Below are 20,623 nucleotides of genomic sequence, written 5' to 3'. Positions count from 1 at the left end.
CAAAGCTTGGTCTCCAGAACCCAGAGCCAGTCATTTGGAATTGGCTGGGCTCCCTGATGATGCTGGCTTGGGAAAGCCAGGTCATCTGGGCTTGGTTAGTGTTCTGATGCATATGACCGTATGCTTTTGGGAAGGCCACATGTGGTAACGCCATAGGAGGTGTGATGCCTGCTGTGGCTGAATTTCCAGAGGCAAGGGTTAACCAGGGAAGAACTTTCTCCTTACCAAGGGAGAAGGACAGAGGAGAAGACACAGCTTTGTTACTAGTTAGGCCTGCCTTCAGGTTGTTTTTCTTTTTTAGGTATAATTTACATACAATAAAAATTTCCATAAATGTGCAACTTAATATGTCCTGAAAATTGCATGCAGTGACGCAATCAACAGTATATTCAAGAGACAGAATATTCGTATCAACTCAAAAAGTTCTCTTCTCCTTGTTCATCTCTTACTTCAGAACGTGGTGATTCCTGATCTCATCTGCTTTCTGTCCCTCTTCTTTACCTTTTCTAACATCTCACAAAAATAGAATCCCATAGTATGTATCTTTGGGCTTGGCTTCTTTTGCTTAGGACACTGCTTCTGAGATTCATTCATGGGGCTTCATGTATCCATTATCTGTACCTTTTTATTGCTAAGTAATATTTCATCATGTGGGGGTATCGTTTGTTTAGCCATTTATGGTTATAGGCATTTGGGTTGTTTCTGACTAGTATAAGTAAAACTGATGACTATTTATGCACAAACCCTCCTGTGGACGTGTTTCCATCTCTCTTGGGCAAATACATACAAGTGGAATCGCGGAGCGACGTGGTAAGTGCATCTTCAACTTTACAAGAGTTCTTGTTCAGAGCGGGTGCGCCATTTTCCCCACCAGCAATGCATGGTGAATTCTGGTCGCTCCACGGCTTTGCTTGACTCTTGGATTTGCAGTAGTTTAAAATTCAGCCATCCTCGCGACTGTGTGGTGGCATCTCATGGTCTAGTGTGTGTTCCCCTGATGACTAGTGATGTTGAACATACTGCCACGTGTGCATGCTAATCCAGGTATTTGATCCAGAATATGTGTCCCCTGATGACCTGTGACCTGTACCCACTTCAGTCTTTCTGGGTCATAAGCCAAGTCCTCTCTGGTCCTGGCAAATATTTTGGCCAGTGGGACCCCCTTGAGGCCTCCGGCCCCTCTCTGATCTAAACTGGGCAATATGGTCCAGGGCTTGGTTTTGACTGTGGGGTTGGCTAAGGGCACTGACTTGCCCTCCACCTAATAAGAATCTGAATTTGCTCCCCTCATGAGTCCTACAATAAATTGGCACAAGGACAAAGCCTAATGGATCTCTTAAAAGAGCCCAGAACCCAAGCTTTTTCCTGCAGACCCAGGGCATGGGGCCCAGTCCCTTCTCTGAGTTCTCTAGACATAAGAGACTCAGAAGTATTTATCACAGCCCTCCACTCAGACAGAAAGCCTCTATGGACATTAAGGGCACACCGAGGTGCTCACTCAGGATACCAGGGACTCTGCTGTGACCCCACGCAACTCACTTGTCTGTGCAGGCTGATGAATTTCCGGGGGTCTCCATCAGCCCAGGGAGGGAGCTGAACGTCGCCCAGTGCTGTTCCGTCCTGCATGCAGCCTGAATAGGGTGAGAGGCAGCAGGTCTTTGGGTAAATGGGAATCCACACTGGTTAGGAGTCGGGGTGTGTGAACACTGTGCTGTCCAGTACTGGGATTCCTGCATAGACCGCACTGCTTCCTGTCTCCTCTGTTGGAAGGGACCCCACCCTATCTGCCTGAAATACTCCTCGGATTCTAAGCCTTTGGGCCTCCATAAGAGCCTCCTCGCTTCCAAGCAGGGCCCGTGCACAAAATGGTTGGGTCATCATTGTTGGTAAATTTCCCTCCCCTCTCTCTATGCCTTTTCATGGAGGTGCTTTTTTATACAGCGCTAAAACAGTAAGATAAAACAGTAACAGTAAAAGCTATTGTGTTTTGAGCATCTCATTCTATGCCAGAGCTTGGCACACATCATCTTATTGACTCTTCATTCAACTCGATAATTTACGCATTTTCTGTACACTTTTAAAGTGAAGACAGAAGGTTTTCAGAGGGAACTTCCCCAGACACCAAGAAGAGCCTGGATTCAAGCCCGAGTCTCCATCCTCCGCATTAGCCACACAACCTTGAGCAAGTTGTTTAATGTCTTGGGAGTCACTTTCCTACTTATTACCTCCTAAGCTGGCATAAGGATCAGAAGAGAAAATACACATAACATGCTTAGAATCGTTCCAGGCATATGATGGCTGCTTAGGAAATACTAGCTGTAGCCTTTCTGAAACCCTCCAGAGCCCGCAAGTGCAGCTGGGGTGAAAGCCTCCTTTCTCCTGGCCTGCAAGGCTGGCTTGGCCTTTCCCGTCATTCAGTCTCAGCTCACACCTGTCACCTCCTCAGGCAGGTCCTCCTCCACACATGGCCACTGAGTCACCTCAAACCGTTTTCCTGCCTTCTTTCCTTATAGGCCTTCCTCAGCATTGACAAGTATTTCACTTATTTGTCTATTCTTTTCTGTCCCTCCTCCCCGCCCCCCACCCCGCCCCACACAGAATATTAACACCTTCCAGGCGATCTGCTCCAGGACACCCAAGTGAATCCTCAGGGCCTAAAAGGGGCCTGCATACAGTAGGTGTATAATGGCCACACTTGTTTTCCTGACCTCCCTGAGGATCCCTGGTCCTGGGCGTGAAGGCTCTATCTGCTGCTGAGCACCTCGCCTCCAGCAGAGAACCAGCCTCCACTGCCAAGGAGAACCGGTGCCCTCCTCGCTGTGCCCCCTTCACCCCAGGCCGGTTGGGACCCTCCTCTCGGCTTCCTTGGTTCAGACTCGCTCCTTTCATGGTCTCATCACACCTTGTGGGGACTTCCCTTTACATTGTCAGGTTCTCATCTGAAACAAGTGAAGCATCTGAGAAAGTGAGCATTGCCAAGGCCACCAAGTTCCACGAGCTCAGAGTCGATGGGCTGGGCCTGGGGATGCTTTAAATGCCCCACTGGTGATCTGTCTGCAGACCACCGCACAGGAGGCAAGTGCCCGGGGCGGCTCTCCTGGGCCTGCCCCTGGTCTGGCTTGAGGTGCAGGCCCATCTGCGCGGTTTAGAGGAAGGAGGGCCCTGAGGAAGAGGGGCTGTGGAGCTGCGGGGTTTAGAGGAAGGAGGGCCCTGAGGAAGAGGGGCTCTGGAACTGTGGGGTTTAGAGGAAGGAGGGCCCTGAGGAAGAGGGGCTCTGGAGCACGGTGCACACTGTGCTGGCTCACAAGGGCCTCCTCAGTGTGGGTGATTCACCCCGCACGCCTGGTGGGGAGGGCTGTGCCCTTCAGGGTGTTCCGACCACACCCCCTCCCCAAGTCACCCTGAGGTTCCCAGTGGAGGCTCCCAAAGTACATGTAGTTGCCAGGGGGCCTGCCTGCTGGGGCTTCCTGAAATTTGTGTCCCTCCTCTAAAGCAGTGGGTGGGAAAGCATGGCTTACCCTGCTGTGGGGTCTGGAGGGTAGGAAAGAGAAGGAGCCACCAAGGTGCCCGTGGGCACCCCAGCAGCCTGTGCTGGGAGATGCAGCACGTCTGGGTCCTTCTCACAGGTTAACCCACTTGTGGGACTTGGAGGAAAATGGAGCTGAGAAGGGCCTGGCTTGCCTGAGGCATTCAGCAGGGCAGTGCCAGGCCTGGCTGTCAGCAAGGGCTCCTGCTCCCTAGCTGCTGTCTTGCTGCAGACTGGGGCCTTGGGGACTCTTGGCAGGAGGTCTTGGGTAGAACTGTGGTTGGTGGTCTGCACCCCGGGGCAATGTACTTCCTTGGCTCCCACCTCCTCGTCAAGTGACACCACCCAGTGGAGGCCTCACTCTAATCTGCCCACCGTACTGGTCTGGTGTCGGCCTGTGTGGGGGGTCGCTTAGCAAAGATACTGATGTCATGACCCACAAGCTGTCCGGCCCCAGACCCTTGCTCCGCTCACCAAACTCCAGGGCGTTGCAGTTGGTCAGGAACTCAGGCAGGTAGAAGAACTCCGGGGTCAGCTCTCTGACATCACTCATGTTCTCTCTGGAGGCTGATTCCCACGCATTCTTCACACTGTGGAACATTCTATCTGCCACATCGAAGCTTCCGCCCTAAGCAGAAAAGGGGTGTCGTGATCAACTGTGTGGTGATAAGCTGGGGTGCACAGGCGTCACTAGAGTGGGCCCTCTTCATCCACTCTGTCCCCCGACACGGGTTCTGCCGTTAGACCCTGCCATTCACTCCCCAACACCTGTGCACACGTCAGGCCATGGGCAATTGTTTCTTCAGGCATCTAATTGTGGGCAATTGTTTCTTCAGGCATCTAATCACCTTGACTGTTCACTGGGACCCTGCACCGGAGCTTCCATGGAGGATGCAAGGTCCACTGTGATTAAGGGAGCAATGTTTCCCCAGTTTAGAAATGGGAGTTCAGATCAGAGACAGGAAAACCACGGTCATTCGTCTGACCACTTGACACACTCACTGAGGGTCAGCTCTGAGTCAAAGTACAAGGAGTGGGTCAGACAGGCTACGTGCCGGAAAGTTTCCTGGAGAAGTCAACCCCTGGTGAGACGGCAAGCCTGGTGATGGAGAAAATGGTGATGTTCTCAGCTGAGGGCAGGCCTGGAAAGCAGGTCAGGCAGGGCCCTGGTGACATGTAACACAGCAGCCTTGACAAGAGGGGACGGATCTGAGGCTGGAGTGCTGGAAACATATGATGCTGCGCGAGGGTCGACCTTGTTTCCAAGGCCCATTGCCACAGATGGGTCCATGCAGTCCTGAGATCGGCAGCTGAGCCAAGCTGGAATTTCTGCCTTGGATTCTCTGTGCCTCTCATTTGAATTGCCATATCTCTTCAGCTGACACTAACTTTATTCATCATGTATCTTGGGGGTCAGGAGGAGGCAGAGAGGTCCCAGTTGGAGGACTGAAGATGCTGTGGGCAGAGGGGCTTCAAAAGAGAGTTTCTGAAGCTGGGATTTGGGTCTGTTGGCTTAAGTTTAGGGATGCCCAAGGGACACCTCCTGTCTGGGATTCAGTAATTCAATTGTCCCCATTGTAACTGGGCCTTTTTTGTTCAGCCAGAATTAGCCTTTCTTTTGCCAAACTCTGCAGAGGGCGCATGTGGCCCGAAGAACAAAGGGATAGAACTCAAATTGCCAATGCCCTCCTCCGCTCCATCAGCTCCCTTCTCTCTTCAGGGACCGAGGTTTCTCATCATCAGTGGTAGACGAAGTGTAAAGAATATGCTAGCATTCTCTGCACAGGCTCAGGGACACCAAGAAACCCAGTTATCCCTGGGGTTTCAGCCAAACACAGCATTTGGGCAGCTGAAAGATATGGCTTTTCTCCAAGATTGTTTTGCTCGTGGTTTCAACCAATTAGGCAAGGGCTTCCCAGGTGGCTCATTGATAAAGAACCTGCCTGCTAATGCAGGAGATGCGGGTTCGATCCCTGGGTCAGGAAGATTCCCCGGAGAAGAAAATGGCAAGCCACTTCAGTATTCTTGCATAGGAAATTCCATGATCAGAGGAGCCTGGCGGGCTGCAGTCCATGGGGTCACAAAAGAGTCGGACAGGTTGTCTAGCGACTAAACAATGGCAAAATTAGGGGACGAAGCCCACTCTCAAATTCAAACTGAAATGGAAACAAAATGGTGGAGGGGGTGTTTCTAAATAAATCTGCCCCTAACAAGTGGCTCATTGAAATGTATTAAGAGCTTTGTGTATTTAATCTGCAGCCCGAGCCCTACATCGGAGGGAGATTGATGCTGCCTCGTCGTTCCACTTTCCTTTTGCAGCTTTTATGAGTGCTGATGGTAATCTCCTGAGAAACAATATGATTTGGTAATAAAAAGATTACCTGTATTAAATAAAAATAATATATACATGGGGAATATTGTTAGTGCTACAAATCTGGTTAAAGATATTACCACAAAGAAAAATGTTATTTTTTTCACAGCTGTCTAATGCATTTTAGCAAAAGTAATATCTTTAAAACTTAAGCCTGTATTATTTATAAAGGAAGCAATAACTGATTTTCCTATTTCCTATATTAATAAATGTATTTGCATACATTTGTTTCAAAATTAATGGGTTTGCTCACTTTTGCAATACAAAAGAAATGCGAATTCCCTGGAAGGGAAGTGGAGCTGCTTTGCAACTCATATTAGTTACAAAGTCTGTGGGTTGACACAGACTCTGGTGGCTGCCAGCAAGGGGTCCCATCAGGACTTGAGTCTCAGGAAGGGAAGGAAGGAGAGAACGAAGAGAAGACAGAAGGAGGAAAGGAGAGAAGAAGCGAGGCAGAGAAGCACAGTCAAGGTTTACAGAGCATCCCCATACGGAAAGTCCAAAACAAAATCAGGCAACAATCAAACTGGGTCTAGAGATTGGATGGAAACAGGGTGGTCAGAGAGAATTTCTGGGCCCAGATCTGCTCCTAAATCTAGCTTGCAGATATTTCTGAATATCAAGATTAATGAATCCTCTGAGTATCCAAACAGACCCAAAAAAATTAATAGCAAGGCTACTCTTATCAACGGAGGAGCTACTTCTTATTGGCAGAAGATTTTCCAGGTGACATTAAAGCCAAAAGACAAGGCAGCTAAGTCCATAGGTTTCTGAGGCCGAAGCTTACAGTCTATGCCCAGCCAACATCACTCATATGTAAAGACACCAGAAAAATATTCCCAATATTGAAGGGGTCAGAAATAATACAATCCTAAGTATCTGTCTCAATTAAAACACTTTAGGAGGTGCTCAACTTTACTAAGAGGTGAACCAAAAGCAAGTAATGCGGGAAGAAGTGGCTGACAAGGCCGCTTTGAACTGTTGCTGAATATCTGACAGGAGTTAAAATCAGAGTAAAGTTCATGATCACCGTGCATCGGTTAAAACTGCAAACACCTTGAGAGGAGTTTTTGCGCTGAAGCAGCGATCCCTTTTGTATGAGGACACAAAATCTATGTGCAGCTGTGTCCCTGGACAGCATTTCAATGGTAATAATAGTTACACCTTCATTATGGACGCAACTCCACGAGGGGCTGGCATTCACAGAACCCCCAGCTGAAAGGCCTGAGTCCAGGGCTGCCCAGAGCCCCTGGCTCTCTCTGCAGTTGGCCTATGTCTTACACAAAACCAGTCGCCTCGCCTCAGGTGGTTCGGAAAACTCTTCCCCACTGCTGGTAACAGCTGACTTCACATGGGCTGTGACTTAATTAGCACAGCACTCGATTGCGGTTTCGTATTAAATGCAGCAGTGGCAGCGGAGGCGGCACTGTGCCCTTGCTGGGGCGCTGGCTGCCTTGCTGTGCCCCGCCCAGGCTGGATCCCGCTCAGGCCTGAGAGCAGCTGGTACTCTTGCCAGGGTGGAAATGGGGGCCTGTGCTGCGGCCCCAGCCTGGTGTGGCCTCCTGGTTGCTCAACTGTCTGAAGGCTCACAGACACTGGCTCCCTGTAGGCAAGATTCCCAAGATCACAGCATCCAGGGAGGCAAGCTCAGTAGACAGCAGTCTCACACCCCAAGGGGTGGGGATAAGCACATCACCAGCGGAAGCCTGAGTCACACGGCTTGCGTGTACACCCACCCAGGTTACACTGCTCATGTGCTGCATTTTCTGGATTATAAGAGGCTATCGTTGGGGAAACAGTGGAAACAGTGGCTGACTTTATTTTTCTGGGCTCCCAAATCACTGCAGATGGTGACCGCAGCCATGAAGTTAAAAGACAGTTACTCCTTAGAAGGAAGGTTATGACCAACCTAGACAGCATATTAAAAAGCATAGACATTACTTTGCCAAGAAAGGTCCATCTTGTCAAGGCTATGATTTTTCCAGTAGTCATGTATGGATGTGAGAGTTGGACTGTGAAGAAAGCTGAACACTGAAGAATTGATGCTTTTGAACTGTGGTGTTGGAGAAGACTCTTGAGAGTCCCTTGGACTGCAAGGAGATCCAGTCAGCCCATCCTAAAGGAGATCAGTCCTGGGTGTTCATTGGAAGGACTGATGTTGAAGCTGAAACTCCAATACTTTGGCCACCTAATGTGAAGAGCTGACTCATTGGAAAAGACCCTGATGCTGGGAAAGATCGAGGACAGGAGGAGAAGGGGACGACAGAGGATGAGATGGCTGGATGGCATCACCGACTCAGTGGACATGGGTTTGGGTGGACTCCAGGAGTTGGTGATGGACAGGGAGGCCTGGTGTGCTGTGGTCCACGGGGTCGTGAAGAGTAGGACACGACTGAGTGACTGAACTGAACTGAACTGATCATTGTAATAACAGGTTTGAGGCAGAAAAACAAACACAGCAACAGTAGAGGTAGACATCAATTCTAAGACCAGCCTAATAAAGTTTAATAAGACTTAAGATTTAACTATGAAAAGAATAAAGGAAACCTTATTCCTAGGAATCAGAATATGCCACACTGCCATTCTTAAGGTGTCCACACTCCTCTGCACAGTGCCCAGTGGGCAGGCTACAGCCCAAAGAATGCTGTACCTGTTTTCCGTCAGACCACAGTGGGAGTGCACAGGCACCCGATCTCCACACCAAAGCCATTCTGGTCCAGTCGCGGATCCAGTGTGTCACTGTGGCTCAGTCATGTAATAGCTCGGAGGCAGACTTTGTTTCATCCAGAACAAGAGTGTGCACTTTCCTCTGACTCTTGCATGTGCTCCTGCTCTGGAGATACTGGACATACTCATGTCCCTGCTCTCCAGATGAGTGAGAAAGCCTTCGCTGCCTGGATTCTGCACCTTTTTACCTTTCTTCCGCTTTTCCACTCTGGGATCCATGCTGGGGATGGGGGCTGGAAGTCTCGGGCCACTGAGAATGTAGGGAGGCTCCTTTCCTTGTCACCATACAGAGGTGAAGCAAAAGTCTTTTGAGAAGAAACGAGTCCGCCCCCAGGAGGCAGAGTGGAATGGAAGGAGAAACCTGACTCCAGGAACATAACCAGATTGTTCCTACGGAGGTCTGCACAGGCCCCAGGACTCCCAGATGGGAGCCACGCACATTCCCCCCAGATGTAGCTGTTGTATTCATTCCCTAGAGACTACAGTTTCTTTTTTATGATAAGGGAAAAGCAGAGTCAGTCGATTCTTTGGCTGGTTCCAAGGCTTGGACTAGTAGTGACCCACTAGAAGAGGCAGTTCAAAGTTGGAAGGAGAAACCAATTCACAAGCATCATGGAGATTTCAACTTGGATGAGCCAATGTGTCCCAGATAGAGCTGAACCCAGAAAAACCAGGAGTCACATCAGAGGTCAGCACTGGAGTCAAAAGAACTCAAGCTAATATGACTGCGTTGGTGCCACATAAAAGCAAACGAACTTGCCTTTGACCATCTCACACTGGTTTAGATCATCTCACACTGGTTTAGACCATCTCAAACCAGTTTGCGCTGGTCGCCATTGGGCCAAACTGGCTAGAATAAGCTCAGACCCGTGTGACTAGCTTCAAAATGGCTTTAACCCAATAGGTTGGCAGCACACCAGTCTCATCTGGCTCACGCCGTTTGGAATGCTTTGACACAGTGCAGACTGTCTTGAATCAGCTTAAACCAGAGAGGGGTAGCTTGCACCAGTTCAGGCTGCCTCAGATGAGAGCTGGTTGACAGCCGGAGGAAGAGAGGAACAAGGACGATTGATCCCCTTCACAGCAACCGCCCTGAGCTAGGGGCTTTGCCCACATTTCCTCCTTTAGTCTCAATGGCTCAGTGAGATGTGCATAATTAACCCTCATTTCCAGAGTAAAATAATACACAGAAATAAAATAAAATAACTGTGGGATGTAAATCTCATAGTTCGATGTTTCTATTTCAGTCTGCCTTGTCTCTCTGTGAGAAGACCCTTTGGAACAGGTAGAGATGGGGCTGTACTTGGTGAGACAGAAGGGGCGAGGGGAAACTTCTGAAGCACCCAGAGCTCCCAGGGTGGAAAGTCATCATGGTCATGGTCAGCGGGCTTGTCACTCCACGTGGATTGATGCTGGACAGCTGGATGGGATTCCTGGCCTGGGGAACAGCTCAGGGGCCGTTTGTCCTCCAAACCAAACTTACTTAAAATGCTTGTTGCCTGAGAAAGACTCAGGGGAAGCACGCTTGTTATTTTTGAGTTAATTTCCAGGGAAGGGGGTTATATAATGTCTAGACAATCCATGCCTTCAAGGAAAGAGAGGACTGCGCCAAGAAACAAGACAGGAGGGGTGTGCTGCCAGTTGGAGAGAGAGCCTTGACATTGCCTATTTGTACCTACCCAGGGCCTAGATGATTGCTTTAGGTCTGACTCAGAGTGGCCTTTTGTCTTGGGGTCAAGGTCATCTGAGTCACTGTAAGGAGTGAACTTGCTGGTGAAGTCAGACTAAAATACACAATTCCTGGGATGCTCATGCTTTTCCTTTGGTGAAGCTTGGCTGTCAGAATGAGTCCCTGAAAGTTCAGCAGCCTGTTACCCTCCATGGCCATGTCTTCCTTATCTGTAGGACCCTTAAAAGGCCTTGATCAAGAGAGACCCTAAGCTTGGATGCTGTGCTGTGTTCTCTTTGGAGTTGGCCGAGCCAGGTATCTGCAACTGGGATACCCATGGGTCTCCCCAGTCAAACCTCGTGCCCCTGGATAACCTTAATTCAAGATCCCGGTGGTAGAGTTAGAGGGAAAGAGAGAGAAAAGCATACCAGCCTCCCATGAGGCACTTTGTCCCAGCTGTTCCGTGTGTCTTGACACTAGCATCCCCTCAGGGTCATACTGGCCTGCTTCCAGCCTGCATTGGACTGCCAGGTAAAATATAGGATGTCCAGCTAGATTTAAATCTCAAATAAAAGAAAATAATTTTTTAGCATAAACCATTGTCTATCTGAAGTTCAAATTTACCTGGGCATCCTGTATTTTTATTTGTGAAATCTGGCAACCCTAAGCTGGCATGACGTTCTGTTAATTTATGGGTAGGCAAATTTGTGAGTTTCCTTCTTCAGTTTAGCTGCTCATTTCAGTATTAAAAATAATTTGTTTGTCCTTTTAAGCCTTCAGACTTGTACTTAGCATAGTTTTATGCATTCTGATGTCACAAGTGATATTCTTTTCATTCTTCCTTCTTTGTGTTTATTTTTCTAGCCTTTGACCACCTACCTTACCTGCAAGGAGGTCTTCAAGCTTCCTGTTTCTCCTTTCCCACTAAAACCTATTTATGTTGAGTATGTTCCCCCCACATCTCATTCCTTATTTTTAAGTTTTTTTGGTGAGACTGTTGGGTAGACATGGCGGTGTGTCTGTGAAGTAGCTTGCCTCAGCTGGATGGTCCAGAGTCCTGGAACCAGTGGCAAGTGAGAATCATGGGCTCAAGGCTGGATTTCTAGCAGGGGGGTCCCTGCCTCGTCCAAGCCTAGCTCTTAGCCTGCAAGACCTAGCCCTGTGTGTGTGTGTGCGCGCGTGTGTGTGTTCATGCGCGTGTGTGTGTGCACGTGTGTGTGTGCGTGCGTGTGTGTGCGCGCGTGTGTGCACATGTGCGTGCGTGTGTGTGTGTGTGTGAGCACATGTGTGTGTGTGTGTGTGTGTGTGTGTGTGCCCGCGCATGTGTAGGGGATCAGGGGCGCTCACCTGCAGAGAGCAGAAGGCCTGGGTGAAGGGTGGCATCCGGACCAGGTAGGAGGCGACAATGATGGCCGAGGAGTAGTGGGTGCAGTAGTGGCACCGGGCGGTCACGTCTCCTGCAGTGAAAGCACAGGCCTGGGCTGCATCCCCGCCAGCGGCCTGCCCACCCCTCCCGTCTCCCACAAAAGCTGGAGTATCCGTCCTGCACATCGCGTGGGTCCTAGGAGGTGGGCAGGGGCCTTCAGGGCAGTGCGGGATGCAGAAGAGCTCCTCAGCCTGCCGAGAACCTGCTCACCAAAGGCAGGGCTTCGGGGCGAGGGAGCCTTCTGAAACGTGCTGCCTCCCGTGCACGAGGCATACATTCATGGCTCGTGGGTAGATGTTCCTTATTTTAGTAGCTTCATGTTTTATTTCAAAGTGTTTGAGAAAACCAGTATAGCTGGCATCAAATATATGACAGAAAATTTTCTCTTTCAAATACATCCATTGACGTTTAAAAGGTGAACAGATCTAAAGAAACACAGCAAGGCGCTAAGCATGCAGCTGGCGTGTGAAGGTGGCAAAGACTGTAAAGGGAATGCAGGATGAGCCGCACTTGGGAACCAGGTTCTAGAACCAGATGAATGCAGGCTCTGCATTTAGAGGCTGTGACCTGGAGTGAGTTGCCTTAAGTCTGAGTTCCAATTTCCTTCTCTTTACAATGGACCATTGTATGTGTGCATGCAGGCTGGTCTGCACCCGCACACAGAAGGGCTGAGTGGATGTCCTTTCCCTGCGCCCGGGGATGGAGGTGTTTTAGCACTTAGCACCGCAGTTCTCAGTCCTGATTTCCTGTTGGAATCACCTGGAGTGCACCCCGTCACAGACTTATTTAAATCATGATTTCCAGGGGTGGGACCTGGACATGAACATTTTTAACGAGCTTCTCAGGTGATTCTCACAGGCAACCAGGGTGCAGACTGCTGGGTTTGGGAGTTCTCTGTCCAAATGCAATTGTCTGCAGGCTAGATGACATCATTATCAACTCTCACTTCAAGGCATTCAGATAAAGAGCATTACAGAAAAAAATTAAGCTGGGATCTACTCACCTTCAGTCTTCTCAACCTCTTTAAACCTCTGGATGAATTTCAGCTTCCTTTCCTTGGTCTGAGCGCCCATGGGCTTAGAAAGATCGCGGAAAGTCTTGGGATTCATCAGGTTCAGTGTCTAGAAGGTGAATGTGCAACTGGAGTTAACTCCCTTGGACCCTCTTGTGCCCCCGCGAGACTGCAGGAGCCACGGTCTTTAGTTTTATGGTTCTCTTTATTGGTTTATTGTCGTTCAGTCTGACCCCCCTCCTCTGGTTATTAGCAGGCCTGGTAAGGTTTTATGGCCCCACAGCCAGTGATCCACAAAGACTTAATAGGGGAGAGACGGAAAATGAGAGGAGGGGAAGATTGATTTCACACTGAACTCTTCCAAGTTGACCCAAATCAGAACATTGCCACCAGTTACCCAAGAGACTTTCAAAAGAGTTCCTGTTGTCAATGGATACTTGGCTTCTGCCCTCGCTGAGCACTTTGCAGTTCGGGGTTCTTGCTTAGAACTCAAACTGATTCTGTAGGCAGTCAGAAGTCGTCCATTTGGGGAGGAAATGGGGGCAATGTCCTCATGTTTGGGAGGCACCTCCCTTCTGGGGTGGTGCAAGCAGCCTTCGCACCTTCCCCTGCCCTTGGAATGCGCAACAGCAGCACGGTGAAGAGTTTTCAGGGCTGGGCGTCCTCTGGGTCCGCATGTCTTTGTAGAAGGAGCCGTTTCTTTACACGCCTCTTCCTTCCACTAGTGGTGAATCATCAGTTTTCCTGGGGAGGCAGGGCCCGCCACCATGGCTGGTGAGAAAGGGGGGCGGGAGTGAAGGTCCTGAGACCCCTTGAGTGACAGCGCCACCGAAACCTGCTCAGCCACAGCCGAGGCTGCCGGGGCAGAATGGGGCTTCCCCGTTGCCACATCTCCAAATTCTCCAAGAGATATTGGAATACCAGCTTTTTAGAAGAAACCTCCCAATTTTTAAACACTGATAAGAAATTAAATATTAATACAGGATATGGGCTAAACAAAATGGGCTGGGGACCCACCCATTCGTGATATGTGAGTTGAAGCTAGGATTGGCAAGTTTCCTTTCTGGAACACCTTGGTCCCAGATGATCGAGCAATGAGAAGCAACGTACGGCTTGTGAGAAACGGCTTGTTGTGTTGTGTCTCAAGTTGGGATGGGAGCTCACAAAAGACTGAGGCCCCTTTCCCAAATTCTGGGGGTGAGCTGTCTAAACAGCTCGAGGCAGCACTGGCCAGGGCTTATCTGTACGGGACCCAGGCACCTCCGGTCATTTACATACACAGCCCCTATTCTCCTTATGGCCAGAGCCCAGGCGGTCAGGACACTGCTCCATAGCCTGGTTGCCCCCTCAGTGGCATCACCTTGGCCAAGCTTGTCACTTTCCTGCTCCTCCCTCCTCTGCCTGCTGAGGTCCAGGGACAGAGGGCAAAAGAGCAATGAACCAGTCTTGCCATCAGCCTCCATTAGGGCTACATGTCTCGGTCCAGATCCAGGGTGATATCATCACCTCCACATACCGTCATCTCAGTTATGAAGTCAGGTTACAGGGGAGGAGTCTGTTCTCACTGGGTCTCTGTGTCTCTTGCTCTCTCCCCCTCCCTCCCACTCCCTCTCTACATGTTGGTTTTAGGAACACGTTGTATGGGCCTCTTCGCTTGACGGACCAGTGTTGGCTCTTGGCAGTATCTCAGCAGATGGGTATCTCTTGCCTTCATGGTAGCAGTGAGCCCGGAAACCCTCTGGGGCACATGTCAGCTACTGTCCTAGTCATATGGGGCTGGGACAGGAACCCAGGCACCCAGACTCCAAAGGCCAGGTGAGGGCCAGGTCACGCCTGGAGCAGCCCTCGGGCTCAGGTGGACTGAGCCCATTGCAGAGGCTCTGCATGACTTCAGGTGCTCTGGTCATCAGGGTCAAAAGTCACAGGATACCTGCACAGCATCAGCATGAACACGTACCTGTGAGGTGTAGTCGGCCAGGACCCAGGGGAACACTGGATACTGCATGTAGTCATTGTAGGTCCTCCCAGCCAGGGTGTTGAGGTACATGAGGTACTCGAAGTTGCTGATGTCTCTTTTCTGCCGGAAGAGACAAAGGGGGGATAAAGCCAACACGGCTGGTTTCCTCCTGAGAACCACAGGGGTCTAACTCCCAGACCTGCGCAGGGGCCCAAGCTGTGCAGGTGGAGCAAGGCACATCGCCACACTGCTCCCAGTGAACCTTGCGCCTGGAGCCGGGGCGACTCGGGGAGGCCACGCTAAATCCAAGATGAGCTGAAGCAAATACAGTCAGGAAGCGAAGCTGACTCGGAGAAAAACACAGCTCCGAGGTCCAGGCCAAGGTTAGAGCATTCTTTTGTGTTAACTGTTGGGTGATACTCAAAAATTGATTCAAATAATAGCACAAATACCAGACCTTCTTACTGCTGACTGCTTTGTGATTGAAAATAGAAGCTGGGGTTTCTTCGCAGTCACCAGGAAAGAGGCCCTCACCAACAGGTTCAATGATCTGCTTTCTTGGGAACTTGAACTTTCTTTCTTCCGACTCTGCCAGTTAGGATACTCTGGGTTCTTAGGGCCCTCCATTTCAAGATGTATAGCCATGAATGGAGTCAGGGACTATATTTGGGAAAAATTTGCCAGAGCCACCTGGCTAATGAGCAGCCAGTAGAGACAACATCTCTGACGGGACCTGCATGCTGTGGTCTTTCCTTCCCTTGGCCTGCTCCTTGGGGAAGCATTCTGGACATGAGTGACCAAGATTTACTTTCCTGTTGCCACGGGCTCCACATGGCTGTCTTTCTTGGGGTCCTTTCCTTCCACTGAGAACTCGAGGCACAGTGTCAGTTCCTCCGGGCTGGGAGCCACATATGACCTCCCAGGAAGTGAAGTGAATGCTGTGCCTTCCTGAGTTCTGTGTTCATTTGTACACGTGTGTACACCTCCATGGATGGAGCGTGTGTGTGCACACAGGGCTTATGTACGTGCACACACACGCCCACACTAACTCCCTAGCTCGGACTCAAGAGTCGCCTTTCCTTACTGAGATCCTTTCAGGAAAATACTTGAGACATTTTAACAAATTAATAAAACAAGATCCCTCCTGATTCACCAGCGTGCTTTCTCTCTTTATCCCCGGGGCCTAAGCTATTTGCTGATTTGCTTTCCTGAGGGTTTCCTTGAACCCACAGTGTTCTGAGGGGTCACTGTACCTGCCACTTCTGCAGCATGGTCCTGTCGGAGCTGGGGTACCTCCTGTGGGACAGAAAATGAGGGTGGTGACCAAACGTCTCAAGGCACAAATGCAGGGAGGGGTGGGCCTTCCTGGGGCTTTGTGGGGTTGGGGCATCCAGAATGGCCATCAGCTTCCCAGAGCAGCAGGATTACTTCCCAAGCTCTTCTTGCTCCCACACTGCCTTCTTGAAAGCTGGGTTCTTGCCATCCCCCTTGCTATTATATGATTCCAGGATACACTGCTGCCTGAAGCATGCCAGGGCTGTGCAGGAGCAGGTCTGGAGTCTCATGCTCTACACTGGATTCCCCATAACCACAGCCTGGCCTTCACCCATGTGAACAAAATACACGTGACTACACTACATTATTTGTGAATATAGTATACCGACACGTGGATGTATGGCTAAAAAGTGCAGACAATACAGAAAGTCATGAGGTATAAAACAATAGTCTGTAAACTACTGTTCCCACACAAGGAATATCTAGTTAATTTCCAAAAGAGTTTTAGCCATATGGCAGTCTATTTGCTCACACAGTTTAAAAGGAATTGTTCTTGGTATGTGGGATCATCTTATCCATGTGTGTCTCCACCCTGCTCCTAGAGGTGCCCACATTGTCCTGTGGCCACAGTAGCTGGGCAGCCTGGCACAGCGGGATGGGACCTGGTGGGAGCTTCCCCTGTGCTGGGCTTGGTCCTCACGAATGATGTTTGTGTGATCACCTTTGGACATCAATCTGTGATTTATGAGACTTAAATCTTGTAATGATTTCATGATTTGAATCTCTGAATATATCCACGAGATACATTTTTGGCAACAGTTCTGCTAGGCTAAAAACTATGAGAATTATCAAGTGCGCTACATATCACCAAACTGCCCTCTTAGGAAGTTGTAGCGATTTATGTGACCACACATATAATTAAGGAACACAAATCAAACCAAAGAAACACCATCTTAAGCCATGTGGTCGGGAAGAGTGTAAAAGCATGTCGGATGCAGGGTTGGGGAGGGCGTGGGGAAGGAACCTCTCCGTGTGACCTGCTGCTTCTGCTCAGCAAGAATGTATAAACCCCAGTTCCTTGGCCTCTGGGGTTCCGTGGTTTCTTTTCCAGCTCTATTTCTTTTCTCCTCTGTTTCCCCGAGATGCCCCTTCTACTCCCCAAACCAGGTTTTCGTTCCGGATGTTCTTCCAAACCAAATCAAGATCCACCACTCTGCAGCCATGACCTCTGCTTCAGTCCTGTTCAGCTACCCATGGTAGCTGCTCCCGCACGCATCCCACAGGGATGCTCAGCATCCCACAGCACCTTCATGTGGACAAGGCCTGGTGCCCGAGTGCCCCAGCAGGCCAGCACCTCTTCATCTTCACATCACAGCACTGCGGTGATGTCTGTTCAGGCTCCCCTGCTAAGTTGCTTCAGTCGTGTCCGACTCTGCGCAACCCCATAGACGGCAGCCCACCAGGCTCTGCTGTCCCTGGGATTCTCCAGGCAAGAACACTGGAGTGGATTGCCATTTCCTTCTCCATCAGGCTCCCCAGCCTTCCTCATTCAATACCTTTCTTGGCAGATTTTCTATAAACAGAAAGCAACTCCCTTGCTGGGATTCACCTCTTCCCCCCAGTAGAGAAATCGTCATTTCGGTCCATTTTATTCAGGCAAACAATAACACCAGCAAACAGACAAAACGTGGTCACGTTTATTGCATTAGCTTGCAGAGGCTCAAGTGGAGACAAGCTTTTCTACCCAGTCTCTAAACCTGAAGCTCCCAGCTTCAGAAAGCTTTGAAGGCTATGAATGAGGACAGAGCCCAGGCTGTAGACAGCGAAGATCTTGACCTTGAAAAGAATGTGTTCTGAGCCTTTCTGAGGATGTGGGGCTGAGCCTCAAGGGTGTGGAGTTAGTACAGCAAAGCCTGCTGAACTTGGTACTTTATTTTAGAAATCTGACAGTAGATGAGGAATAGGGGAGCAAAAGTCCAGGAAAAAAGAGGGCCTCTGTTTTACCTCTTTCAGAAAAAGTTCTAGAATTTTGCCTGTGGTCTTTTGTGACATTGCCATCATGTGGAATGGCGTGCAGAAGATAAAGGCAATTTACCATCCTACCGCTCATTTCACCGGCTATGAGCTCCAAGGAAGATCCATCATTTCATTACCATCAAAAAAAGACACCATTACCAGCAGTACCCTGAAACGCACCTAACCAAAGGTGAGTTCTCTCTGAAAGATTTCTTTTTTCAAAAAATTATGGTTATCTGAAGGCAATTATAGAACTTTTGGAATGGTCTATGTGAATTTTATGAATATCTGGTCATTAAAGTACTTCTTTCAGAATTGATACTATCCCATAATTATAGCATAGGCTGTAGATTAAACAAGACGCCAGAGATCACTCTTGGCTTTCTAAAGCTCATCTAAGGTTGGAGGGAGCCCACATGGGAAAAAGCATCATCTTTGGAGTCACTAGAACCTGGGTTCAAATTCTGCCCCCACCACTTGCTTGCTCTGAACTGCTGTTACCTCATCCTTCAAACATGGCTGACCCAGAAGTGCTGGGGGGCAAGTGTGGCCATGGGTCTGGGACAGGCTAGCGCAGGTGTGCGCACGGGGCTCCCTCAGTGGGTATAGTTCTAGTGGATGTTGGTGCTATCCTAGAGCAGGATTGATTCCTTTTTACTCTGGGAGGAAGAAGAGTATGGCAAACGAGTGAAGAGTTGTTTCTGGTCAAGACCTGCCTTGTTCTGCCAACAGCATTCTGAAAGCTCTTAGAACAATTGTGCCACCTGTGAATCAGATCTCCTGCTCTGTCAACTCAGGGTTTGCCATGGAGTCTATGGGGCAAGAGTCCAGGCCTTCAGGCCACCTAGGATGGAGCTGAGAAGAATGGAAGAGTTTAAAGTCACTGAGGCCTAGGTAGGTCATCCTGCTTAATCTGAAGGTGGCCTATCATGGTGGGCTCACAGAGGACATCTTACCAACTCACCCTCACCCCAAGACAGGTGTCTAAACTCCTCTGGAAGACTTCCATAGGTGGGATACTATCTTCAAGTAGAACTTTGTGGCTGGTCAACAGCTAGGCTGGGTTCAAATTCTTTCCTTTTTTGAGGGTGATTTTTACCTGTGCTGCTTCACTTTAATCAAATCTGTGTCCGTGAAGCCCTAGAAGTTGTCGAAGCTTGAGTACTGCTGCCACATGGTATTGGGGCATTCTCTACCCCAGAAGCCCAGTGCCCATGGCTTGCCTCACTGTCTTGCCTTTGACTCCACTCCCTTTAGTCCAGCTCCACCTGATGGGCACCTCCACTCTACCCTGAGCCTGTCTCTCAGAATGAGCCGGAGGCATAGCCCAGGAACTCACATCTCTCCTAGGAGGCTGGTAGAGAAGCCTGCCAGGGGCCTTCAGAGGGTAGGCTAACCCAGGCCAGAATGGTCTCTGCCAATGGACTCATCTGGCTGGAGGCTACACCCTCTCGCCCAGGAAAGGATGGGATCTGAGGTGTCCCTGCCTGTGCTTCTTCTCACCTCTGGGATTAGGAGGCTATGGCTAGTCCTTAGACACTAAGAAAATAACCAGGGAGAGCCTACAGGGAAGCTGGGCCTCCAGAGCTAAAGTCAGTCAGTCAGTCAGTTCCGTCGCTCAGTCGTGTCCAACTCTTTGCGACCCCATGAATCGCAGCACCCCAGGCCTCCCTGTCCATCACCAACTCCTGGAGTTCACTCAGACTCACGTCCATCAAGTCGGTGATGCCATCCAGCCATCTCATCCTCTGTCATCCCCTTCTCCTCCTGCCCCCAATCCCTCCCAGCATCAGAGTCTTTTCCAGTGAGTCAACTCTTCACATGAGGTGGCCAAAGTACTGGAGTTTCAGCTATAGCATCATTCCTTCTAAAGAATCCCAGGGCTGATCTCCTTCAGAATGGACTGGTTGGATCTCCTTGCAGTCCAAGGGACTCTCAAGAGTCTTCTCCAACACCACAGTTCAAAAGCATCAATTCTTTGGCACTCAGCCTTCTTCATAGTCCAACTTTCACATCCATACATGACCACTGGAAAAACCATAGCCTTGACTAGACGGAGCTAAAGTAGACATATTTAAAAAGACTGATGCCTCTCCAAATTCTCCTGTATCTTTTCTATTTGCAAAACAGTTATGAGTTTTACGAATAGAAAAACCACAGTGAAATGGGTTAGTGAGTAAGAGGTGTCGAGAAAATGCAATCCACAATGAGAAGAAAACTCACTCATCTTGTCAAACTGGAAGTGCGTCTACTAATGGTTTGGGCTGTGTCTCAGGCCAGCATCTTTTGCCTGGGTGTGGCTCTGGAGGAGTATGCTGGGGATGCAGTCTGTGGGGTGGGCAGAGTTTTCCATGAGAAGCAGAGAGACTGCTAATAGAAACATACTCCCTCCTCATTTTCCTTTCTCAGAAGCAAATTTGGGGTTAGTCTGGTTTTCAAATCTAGATTGTAGGTCAATGCTTGCATACTCAGATGCTCAGTTGTGTCCAACTCTGCCACCTCATGGACTGTAGCCCACTAGGCTCCTCTGTCCATGGAATTTTCCAGGCAAGAATACTAGAGTGGGTTGCCATTTCCTTCTCCAGGGGATCTTCCCAACCCAGGGATCAAACCTGTGTCCCTGCATTGGCAGGAGATTCTTTTA

The 20,623-nt window shown here is 49.6% G+C and overlaps 1 protein-coding gene across 3 annotated transcripts in view; it reads right to left on the bottom strand.

Moving 5' to 3' along the window:
* Window positions 1-20,623, bottom strand: part of WDFY4 (WDFY family member 4) — a 252,064-nt gene that overhangs the window by 19,046 nt on the left and 212,395 nt on the right. For all 3 annotated transcript variants that reach the window (XM_010854420.1, XM_010854422.1, XM_010854421.1), the window contains exons 48-53: window positions 15,942-15,984; window positions 14,689-14,808; window positions 12,723-12,840; window positions 11,641-11,750; window positions 4,001-4,154; window positions 1,540-1,631 (exon numbers count right to left, since the gene is read on the bottom strand). In XM_010854420.1, coding sequence (XP_010852722.1) covers window positions 1,540-1,631; window positions 4,001-4,154; window positions 11,641-11,750; window positions 12,723-12,840; window positions 14,689-14,808; window positions 15,942-15,984 — 637 coding nt within the window. The remainder of the gene's footprint in view (window positions 1-1,539; window positions 1,632-4,000; window positions 4,155-11,640; window positions 11,751-12,722; window positions 12,841-14,688; window positions 14,809-15,941; window positions 15,985-20,623) is intronic.

The sequence above is a fragment of the Bison bison genome, unplaced genomic scaffold, assembly GCF_000754665.1.
Source record: "Bison bison bison isolate TAMUID 2011002044 unplaced genomic scaffold, Bison_UMD1.0 scf7180017864341, whole genome shotgun sequence".
In the NCBI taxonomy this organism is placed as follows: Eukaryota; Metazoa; Chordata; class Mammalia; order Artiodactyla; family Bovidae; genus Bison; species Bison bison.
The sequence above is the reverse complement of the archived record's forward strand: the minus strand, read 5'-3'. Positions and strand labels throughout refer to the sequence as shown.